The sequence below is a fragment of the Somniosus microcephalus genome, chromosome 1 (genome assembly GCF_052327205.1).
Source record: "Somniosus microcephalus isolate GS21.2 chromosome 1, FLI_Smic_1.0, whole genome shotgun sequence".
NCBI classification, from domain to species: domain Eukaryota; kingdom Metazoa; phylum Chordata; class Chondrichthyes; order Squaliformes; family Somniosidae; genus Somniosus; species Somniosus microcephalus.
The window spans coordinates 364,217,001-364,227,435 of record NC_140987.1 but is presented as its reverse complement, the minus strand read 5'-3'; the positions used below and the strand labels follow the sequence as shown (position 1 = coordinate 364,227,435).

The 10,435-nt window shown below is 45.9% G+C and overlaps 1 protein-coding gene across 5 annotated transcripts in view; it reads left to right on the top strand.

Annotated features, from left to right (window-relative positions):
- Nucleotides 1–4,891: 4,891 nt before the first annotated feature.
- diaph2 (diaphanous-related formin 2) overlaps nucleotides 4,892–10,435 on the top strand; it is a 940,841-nt gene continuing 935,297 nt past the window's right edge. For 4 of the 5 annotated variants that reach the window (XM_085996016.1, XM_085996000.1, XM_085995993.1 and 1 more), the window contains exon 1: nucleotides 4,892–5,405. In XM_085996016.1, coding sequence (XP_085852142.1) covers nucleotides 5,286–5,405 — 120 coding nt within the window. In that variant the 5' untranslated portion in view covers nucleotides 4,892–5,285. The remainder of the gene's footprint in view (nucleotides 5,406–10,435) is intronic. The other variant, XM_085996009.1, reaches the window with a different exon arrangement.

Genomic DNA, 10,435 nt, shown 5'->3' with positions numbered 1-10,435 from the left:
AGTCCCGGGCTAACACTGGTTGTCCTATTTCGAAACTCCGAGTGGTCTTGTTATTTATATGCTGGAACTGTTTGTTTTCGACTTCCCTCCGCACATTTGGTTTTAACAAGTCCAACCTGGACCGCAACCTCCTGTTATAGAACATCATGGCAGGGCTTTGGTTTGTCACTGCATGAGTGGCGTTTCGATATGCCAGTAGGAAATTGTCCACCTTGTGTTGTAGTGGAATCTGATCTTCGCTCATGGCCTTTATTGCTTTTTTTGAACGTTTGTACAAATCTCTCGGCCAACCCGTTTGTAGCCGGATGATATGGGGCAGAGGTATAATGTTTCACCCCATTCTTCTTCATGAATTTCTGGAATTCTTCTGACATGAACTGCGGTCCGTTGTCTGAACATATTTGTTCTGGCAATCCATTTCTTGCAAATATCGTTCTCAGCACCACGATCGTCTTTTCCGAGGTAGTGCTAGTCATCTTAATCACTTCTGGCCATTTAGAACGTGCGTCCACCGCAATTAAAAACATGGAGTCCATGAATGGACCAGCAAAGTCAATATGTACACATCGCCATGGGGTTGAAGGCCATTCCCATGGATGCAGCGGTGCAATCGGAGGTGCATTTTGAACTTTTTGGCACCCTGAGCAGCTTTTCGTCAGATCCTCTATCTGTTGGTCGATACCCGGCCACCACACAAGCCCTAGCAAGGCTTTTCATCTTGACTCCCCCCAGATGACCTTCATGCAGTTCCTTTAGAACTCTCTCTCTTAACTTAGGAGGAATAATCACCCTTGTTCCATACATCAATGTTCCTTGACAGACGGACAGCTGTTCTCGTCTTGCTGAGAATGCCGGTAACAGTGGATCACCATGTGCTGGCCATCCCTTCACTGTCAATTCGTAGACCCGGGACAGTGTCGGGTCATTCCTGGTTTCTCTTTCAATACTTGCATTGGTGACTGGTAAACATTCGATGATGGTCGAGTGAAATAACTCAACAGGGTCAACCGTCGGTGCCTCCTCCGCTATAGGTAGTGGCAGGCGCGACAGCCCATCAGCATTACCATGCTGCTTTGTACCTTTGAATTCAATCTGATATTGATGTGCCCCTAGGAAAAGGGACCATCTCTGGAGCCTCTGTGCTGTCATCACCGAAACACCCTTCTTAGGGTTAAAAATGGATACCAACGGCTGGTGGTCTGTCAGTAGCGTAAACTTTTGGCCCTGCAGGTAATGATTAAACTTCTTTACTCCCCACACAAGGCTGAGAGCCTCCCTATCTATCTGAGCATAGTTGCGCTCAGCGGAGGTCAATGATCTGGATGCGAATGCGACTGGCCTCTCCAAGCCATTTGGCAACTTGTGTGAGAGTACTGCCCCAATACCATATGGAAAAGCATCACAAGCCAAACGAATAGGCAGCGTTGGGTTGAAGTGAGCCAACACTTCCTCTGAGGTGATCAATGCCTTGCTTTTGCGAAAGGCCCTCTTACAGTCCTTGCTCCACTTCCATGGTACTCCCTTCTGCAAAAGAGCGTTCAGCGGGTGCAGCACCGTGGATAAATTTGGCAGAAACTTATGGTAATAGTTAATCAACCCTTGGAATGACCTCAACTGGGATACATTATCCGGAGCGGGAGCCTTCACAACAGCTTCGATCTTGTCAGGAGACTTATGAAGCCCCTCCTGGTCAATGACATGACCACAGTACGAGATCCGCTTCTGAAAGAACTCACATTTCTGGCGATTAACTCAAAGTCCATATTCTTTCAATCTGGTGAGCACCAGTTCCAAATTTGCAAGATGTTCCTCATCATCATCTCCTGTAATCAGAATATCGTCCAGGTAACATTGTGTGCCTGGAATTCCCTGTAATACCTGCTCCATGGCCCTCTGCCAAATTGCTGGAGCCGATGCCACTCCAAAAACCAGTCTATTATACCGATACAAGCCTCTATGCATGTTGATCGTGAGTACTGGCGTGACTCTTCCTCAACTTCCATCTGTAAGTACGCCTGCGCCAGGTCTATCTTGGTGAAGTGTTTCCCGCCAGACAACGAAGCGAAGATATCCTCAATCCGCGGAAGCGGATATTGCACCATGTGAAGCACCGGATTAACAGTGATCTTGAAATCTCCACAGATGCGAACCTTCCCCGGTTCCCCCGGCTTGTTGCTCGATGAACGCTTCATGACGGGAACAATGGGCGTGGCCCATTCACTCCAGTCTACCTTTGACAGTACTCTGGACCGTTCTAGTCCTTCCAGCTCAGCTTCCACAGCAGGTCGTATCGCATAAGTTACCGGTCTGGCTTTGAAAAATTTTGGATTTGCATGTTCTTCAACTTTGATGTTTGCCGTAATTCCTTTCAGTGTTCCCAGTCCCTGCTGGAACACCTCTTTAGCATCGTCCAATATTCTGGACAGTCGTTTAGGTTTGACATCTTCCTTTTTGCTGGAATCTACAGTTAGTGCTTTTAAGGAATGCCAGTCCATATATATTCTCCTGATCCATTCCCGTCCCAGTAATGGTGGACCTCCCTCAGGCAACACATATAAGTCCATTCCTCGGCTTTCTTTATCCTTGTGGACCACCTTTACCTTTATCTTTCCAATGGGGTATACTCTTTGCCCCGTATATGTTTTCAAAACAATCTCCGTATCCCTTAAGGGAATGTGTGGAAATAACCTTTTGTAATCTTGCTTATTCATGACCGTCAATGCCGATCCAGTGTCCAATTCCATCTTCACTTGGACTCCTGCTATCTGAAGTGTGACCCAGATAGTTTGGTGGTCTGCTGTGTTACCCACATTATGTATTCTTAGACAACCCAGTTCCTTACTGCTGGAGTCTGAATCCATCTTCTGTTCATCCGAACTGTTCTCTGTCACCTTGTGTACCTTTTTGCACTTTTCCTGCGGTGACTTTTTGCTGCTGGTCTTCTTACCTGACCGGCATACTTTAGCTATGTGACTGAGCCTGCCACATTTTCTGCATTCCTGATTTTTGAACCAGCACTGATTCTGATCGTGCGTTGTCCTTCAGCAACGATAACACTTTACTGCACCCAATGCCATTTGATTGGTGCTGAGTTCCGATGACCTTAGTTGCATTTCCGCGGTGCCTCTTGCTGCGGCCTCGTGCGATGCTGCAATGGTGACAGCTTTCTCAAGCGTATGGTCCTTTTCTTCTAGCAGACGCTTTTGTGTTCCTTCTTTTAATAATCCACACACGAATTTATCTCTCAGAGCATCTGCTAGTCCTGTACCAAACTGACAGTACTTTGATAGCTTACGCAGTTCAATTAAGAATTCAGCATTGCTTTCCTCTTTCAGCTGCGTTCTGCTGTAAAATTTAAATCGTTCCGCTATCATCAGCGGCGTGGGGTTTAAATGTTCTTGCAGGATCATAACAATTTTCGCGAAAGTCTGATCCACCGGTTTATCTGGTGTTATCAGATGCTTTAATAACCCATACGTCTTCGCCCCCATTGAGTTTAATAATGTTATTGCTTTCTTATCATCTGGTACTTCATTTGCTGTACAATAAACTCCAATGCGTTCTACATACGTGGTCCAATCTTCAACATCACTATCAAAAGCAGTGATGTTACCGTGTTTAGGCATCCTTGAGATTTTCTTTAACTATTTTATTTTCCCAAAATGGCGGCTTCCCGTGCTTGTCTTCTTCTCCCGCCTACTAAAATGGCAGCTTCCCGCGCTTGGCGGTTTTTCCCGCACTCGTCTTCTTCCCCCGCCGACTACAATGGCGGCTTCCCGCGTTTGCCTTCTTCCCCCGCTGGCTGCAATGGCGATTGCCGTGCTGCTGCCGTTCTTGCCTCCCCAGCGGTTCTCAATTCCCCGACACTGCTTTTTGCTCCCCCGCGGGTCCCGTGGGCATTCACGCTTCCCCTGCTGTTGCGCCTCTCAGCCCCGCTTGCAGGCCGGTCCTTTACACCGGCTGCGGTTGAGTTCTCTGCGGTTCTCGTGGCCTTAACGCTGCCCCAGTCGCTGCGCCTCTCGGCCCCGATTGCAGCCCGGCCCTTTTCACCGGCCGCGGTCGAGTTCTCCGCCCTGTTTCCTCCATTTTCCCTCCCCTACTCCACAGCCAACGCGGCCGACTTTCTGCTCATGTCGCTGATCGGCTTACCCACCACCGTGGTAGAAGGGATGATCACTGCCTGTCGCTGATGGAGGGCTCCGTGGTCAGAATTTTTCTTTTTAACCCGGGTTCTCGATGCCTCCCGTGCGATGTGGTGCTCAGCAGGATGATGAGGGCGGATGCCTCTTCTCGACGCCCGTTCTGAGGACGAAGCTGCCTTGGATGTAAAACTGCCGCAGGGTAAGATCGGACTCGTCGCCACTGTTGAGTCTGTGTGTCCCAGTTATTCTTATTATAAATCACTGGACACAGACAACAAGAATAACTTTAACAGGTCTTTAGTATTCGGAGGTCAGGGCTGAACTGCCCAGCAAATCACTACACAACGTTTATATACCGGTGTGGTCACCACCGGTATTACAGTATACAGCAGCCAAGAGAAAGTAGTACATCTCTTAAGGTAGTTCTCTTAAGGTGGAACAGGTTACATACACCACACTGGGGTAGTTTATTTTGCATTGGTGTGTGAAGGGCTGGCGCTCCTCAGAAGAGGGACCTTATCTCTTTTCCCCGCCCAGTAACTCAGCCCGGGATGCACGTGTCGCACTCCTTCCCTTCTACCGTGATGTCAGCCCAACGGAACCCGGTGACGGGACCATTGGCTGGAGCGCAGCCAGGGTGGGCGGGCGTGCGGCGGTGATTGACACGGCAGTCAGCCAATGGGAAGAGAGTGCGAAACGTGCGTGAGTGGACGCCAGCACGCTGAACGGGGGGGGGGTGGCCTGGCGTGCGTTGCCAGCCGGAGGAAGCGACGGTGGGTGTGAAGGGGGCGAGAGCGAGAAAATATTTACAGAGGGATAAGGACGAGGAGGAGGTGGCGCCACTCCGGGTTATGGGCAGAGGGCGCTGAACTTAGGGCTTGGCCAACTGCTGATTGGAAAAAAAAATCGTTGTGTTTTCCAGGAGCGTCAATAAGTGATCGTTAAAAAAAAGACAATTGAAGTGGTGAGGGGGAGAGAAGCGTTGGCTTGGGTTGGGCTGAGCTGAGCGAGGACGGTCGGTGAGTGAAATGTTCGGCCGGGCCGCTGCAGCCTAGCACAAACACCCATAGACAACTCCCTCCCTGCCTCCTCCCCGGGGCGGACACCTGGCTCCTTTCTATCTTTCTCTCTAAACCGGTGAACATGGACGGGCAGCAGCCGCCGACAGGAAGCGAATCGCCGCCCCGCAGCAAGGACAAATCCGACAGGTCTTCCTCAAAGAAGAAACCTCCCGAAGAGGACCCGAGAAACAAACCCAAGCTGGTGAGTGCTGCCGACACAGCTGGCTGTCCACAGGGGCTTCAGTTACTTCCCACCCCTCCCCTTGTTGAAACAGTTAATTTTTGTCTTGGGATTAGTTAACAGCATATGCAGTTGTAGGGCCTTTTGGTGCATGTCGAGTACACCCAGTGATATCTGTTGCACTTCCGAACACTTTTAAACCTTCAGTTTGTTTTAACTATTATTTGCATTGAAATGCATTTCGCAGTGGTTTGCTAATCAGTTGCACATGGTGTTTCCTGATGCACACGTTGCCAAACCAGTGAGCAACAGGTTGCACTTTGTGCCTTAAATTGTACATTTCAATCTCTCCCTTGTAGGTGTATGTTGGACTAAAAATTGTTCGTTGGTAAAGTATACGTTTACACTTTGTAATTTTTAAAAACAAATCACAAAAAAATCTGATTGTAAATTTTCTATGTTATATGGAGAAGGAAACGCCCACTTTGAATTTGTTCCCTGAAGAAAGTCTGCATTTACTTTTGACATTTTAGTATACTGTACTTCCAGTGTACAGCACCCATTTTAAAAACGTGTCTGGGGAGAGGGGAAATGAACCTGTGTCCCAGATTGCAATGATTTGATTCTAAACCTCGGAATACATGGAGCCTGGAACATTTCTTGTCAGTCCGGCAACAGGCCAATTTCTCTAGGTGGTTAGATTGAATAATCTGCAATTATAGTTGAAAGAAAGGACTAGAAATGGGGAGTTTTCTCAATTGATGTACCCTGTTGTTGGTCTTGGTGCTTTAAGAAAAACTGAAATATGTCGTGTAAAAACTTTTTAGTTAGCAAGTCTGTGGATGTGATTGTTTAACATGGTGATGTCTATTTAGGGGAAAGTGGTTATGACACTTTCTTGCATATGTGTTGAGAATCAGCTGTTGAAGCACTAAAGTGGCAGATAGATCTGATTTCAGTGTTGTAAGAAATATTCACAATCACTTTCAGTAATTATCATTAAGTAACCAGCTGCTGATAATTTTAAATGTAAATGTGTAATTTTTAGAAGCACTGAAACTAACAATTAGGCACATGTTTCCTGCACTTTCCTCCCCATGTGGAGTACATTGTGTTACTAAAAATATCTTCTCTCTCAGGCAGTCCCTCGGAACTGAGGATGACTTGCTTCCACACTAAAAATTAGTTCTCAGGTGACTGATGAGTCCAATGCAGGACCTACAGTCTCTGTCACAGGTGGGGCAGATGGTGGTTGATGGGGAGGGTGGGTGGGGTGCTTGGATTGACTTGCGCTGCCTGCGCTTGGCTTCCGCTTGCTCCCGGCGAAGAGACTCGAGGTGTTCGGCGCCTTCTCGGATGCTTCTCCTCCACTTTGTGCGGTCTTGGGCCAGGGATTCCCAGGTGTCGGTGGGGATGTTGCATTTTTTCAAGGAGGCTTTGAGGTGTCCTTGAAGCGTTTCTTCTGTCCACCTGGGGCTCTCTTGCCATGTCAGAGCTCCGAGTAGAGCGCTTGTTTTGGAAGTCTTGTATCGGGCATGCGGGCGATGTGGTCCGTCCATCGGAGCTGATCGAGTGTGGTCAGAGCTTCGATGCTGGGGATGTTGGCCTGAGCGAGAACACTGATGTTGGTGCGCCTATCCTGCCAATGGATTTGCAGGATCTTGCGGAGGCAGCGTTGATGGCACCTCTCCAGTGCTTTGAGATGCCTGTTGTACGTGGTCCATGAGGGCCGGTATCACTACTGCTCTGTAGACCATGAACTTGGTGCTGGGTTTGAGGTCCTGATCTTCAAACACTCTCTTCCTCAGTCGACCGAAGGCTGCACTGGCACACTGAAGGCCGTGTTGGACTTCGTCATCGACGTCTGCCGTTGTTGACAGTAGGCTCCCGAGGTATGGAAAGTGGTCCACGTTGTCCAAGGCCTTGTCGTGGATTTTGATAATCGGGGGGCAGTACTGTGTGGTGGGGGCAGGTTGGTAGAGGACCTTTGTCTTACAGATGTTTAGTGTAAGGCCCATGCTCTCATACGCTTCGGTGAAGGTGTTGACGATGGTTTGGAGTTCGACCTCCGAGTGAGCGCAGACACAAGCGTCGTCTGCATACTGTAATTCGATGACCGAGGATGGGACAACCTTGGATCTGGACTGGAGGCGACGGAGGTTGAACAGTTTCCTGTTTGTTCTGTAGATTAGCTCCACTCCAGCGGGGAGCTTACTAAGGGTGAGAGGGAGCATTGCAGCAAGGAAGATCGAGAAGATCGAGAAGAGCGTTGGTGCGATGACACAGCCTTGCTTGACCCCGGTCTGTACGTGAATTGGGTCTGTGGTGGAACTGTTGGTCAGGATCACGGCTTGCATGTCGTTGTGAAGCAGGCGGAGGATGGTGACAAACTTTTGGGGGCAGCTGAATTTGAGGAGGACACTCCATAATCCCTCACGGTTGACGGTGTCAAAGGCCTTTGTGAGGTCAAAGAAGGCCATGTACAGCGGTTGGTGCGGTTCCCTGCATTTCTCTTATATTTGACGCACGGTGAAGATCGTGTGTTACTAAAAAATGGGAAGATGGAATCAGATGGTGTTTCAAAGTGGGCTGCTTGTATTTTGCTGTGTAGTTTCAGCTTACTTCAAATGAACTTACACACCTATTGCTTGGGCTTGTGTATAACTGCTGTATATGTTCAGCCTTCATAAGAATTAGTAATTTACACTGACAAATCACTGATACCAAATGTAAACATGTTGATTTCAATACATAGCGCTGCTTTTAAAGCTACCTTCTTTCAAGTCCATACTTACTAAACTGGTTAGGATTGGTTGACTGGTGAAAAACTTTTTGGATGGGAGTCTGCATTCCAAGTTTAAACCTCTCAGGCCAGGCATTGGAGGAAAAAGAGGTGAAATGCTCTCGTTTGGTCTGTTATCCATTAGCATCAATGATTTAGTAGTTATTAGCAAAAACCTACACTTGGCCGCATCTAGTTGTAGTGTATTCCATTGCAACTATTGTGGTCTTTAAGTGAGGTACTTATCTTCACACTGACATCCTTCTGGGCATTCATGTGTTGCATCTGGATTGCTCTGTGTCCTGTTTTTAAAAATAAATATATATATATATTATATATATATATATGTGTTACTGCTCTTAATATGGCTTAGTCTTGCAACCCTGAATTCCAGAGATGCCAGTTGTGAACTTTGCGATTAAACCATGCAAGGTATCCTTTTGTTCAGTTTTTATACAATTGACCTTCCAAGGAAATAAGCAAGACTAACAGAAGCAGTCTTTTCTTGAGTACGAGCTGTGACTCGATTTTAGTGTACTTGAAGAAACAAAGTGGTTACTATACTCGGCAGTGTTCTCATCCTATGATGGATTTTTAAAAAGATTTTCACATACTGAATTTTAGCTAGTTGAGCCTTTTACTGTTGTTGATTCAGGACTTGTTTAATTCACCAGTTTTCTCAACCACGCTAGTGTTTATCAGTTGTTGCCTATTTAGAATGCTCAGTAATTGCAGATGCCAAATATCTTGGCACCAACTTTTTAAATTAACTATTAAAATTTCAGCCAAGTCAAAATTAACTCCTAGGTTTGAATATTAGAAATTCCAGACAATTGTTTACAAATCAACTTTCTGTGGCAAAACATCGTTACTCATCCAACAATGTGATTACTAAATAGTTCATATTGGGACTAGGTGTTGAGTATAAAAAAAAAACTCAGTCTTACAATTACTGTATGTGGGATAGAAGTATAAGTTTTTGTGAAAATTATTCCACTTGCTATTTTAATGTTTTAAATAAAATGTCTTGGTTCCTGGTTTGGGATATTGGGATTTGTGCAACTGAGGGCCTGCCAAAATGACAGGTAAATGAGTACTTATGCAGGGCTATGGAGAAAGAGCAGGGGAGTGGGACTTACTGGATAGCTCTCTCAAAGAGCAGGCACGATGGGCTGAATGGTCTCCTCCTGTGCTGTATGATTTTTGTTATCACTTCTGTGTTCTATATTCTGTATTGTAACATGTCAGTTCTGTACCGATTCATCTTTGTACACTCGCCATTCCACAGATGACTCAGATTGCTAGGGCAGTAAAATGGATCTCAACATTTTTTGCATGAGACTTTTTATTAGGCAAAAATAGTGGCCTATGACAGATGCAGTTTTTTTTTGTGATTTCCGTTGTCTGATTGATTTGAACATAATGCAGAAAATTGAGATCAGACTTCAGTTATCATCTGTCAAATCTATGGGGTGTATATATAAATGAATGGATGCGCACACTTTTTTGCTCATCCATTGAAATGAATGCTGCAATGTAATGTAAGTTTCACTATTGACATGGGTGCTCTAACACTGCCTCTTCTGGCATTCTGTGTTGTAGACCAAAAAAGTTCAACTCCATGAATGGGAGGAATTCCAGAAATTTTGGACTGAATACCAAATTTCAAGTTTTGGCACTCTGTCTTGTCTATGTTCATTGGCTAAGTTTCTGATGTTTATTGAAAATATTTCTTATTTAAAAAAAAAAAAAAATCAGAGTATAGAAGTTGTCTTTCTTGAACAATGGTTCTCATTACTAAGTAGACAAGACATTTTTCTGCCAGCAGAATTTGCAGAAAAAATTAAATCTATGTAATATTTAAATGCTTTTTGCCCACGGTTCAGTGGATTAGTTTTGTGTGATGTGCTCAGGTGCAGTACAAAATGTATTACCAAGCTTCACAAATGGGCGTCATCTGTTGTACAATTTATCATGTAAACTCAGTGTGGCACAGAACTAGTAATACCACATTTATACTGCAGCTCAATGTAAAACTAGTGGGTTTAATATTGGTTTCTGCCAGACAGTACCCTCTTGTAGTCTGTCTGGAACGCGGGATAGAATTCTGTGCAACCACACATGTGCAGAACTTCTCTCCCAGCAGATAAAATTTAAATGTCTGAGGTTGAACCAGACTGTTCGCAACCTTGGTATCATATTTGACCCTGAGATGAGCTTCCGACTACATCCGTGCCATCACTAAGACCGCCTACTTTCACCTCTGTAA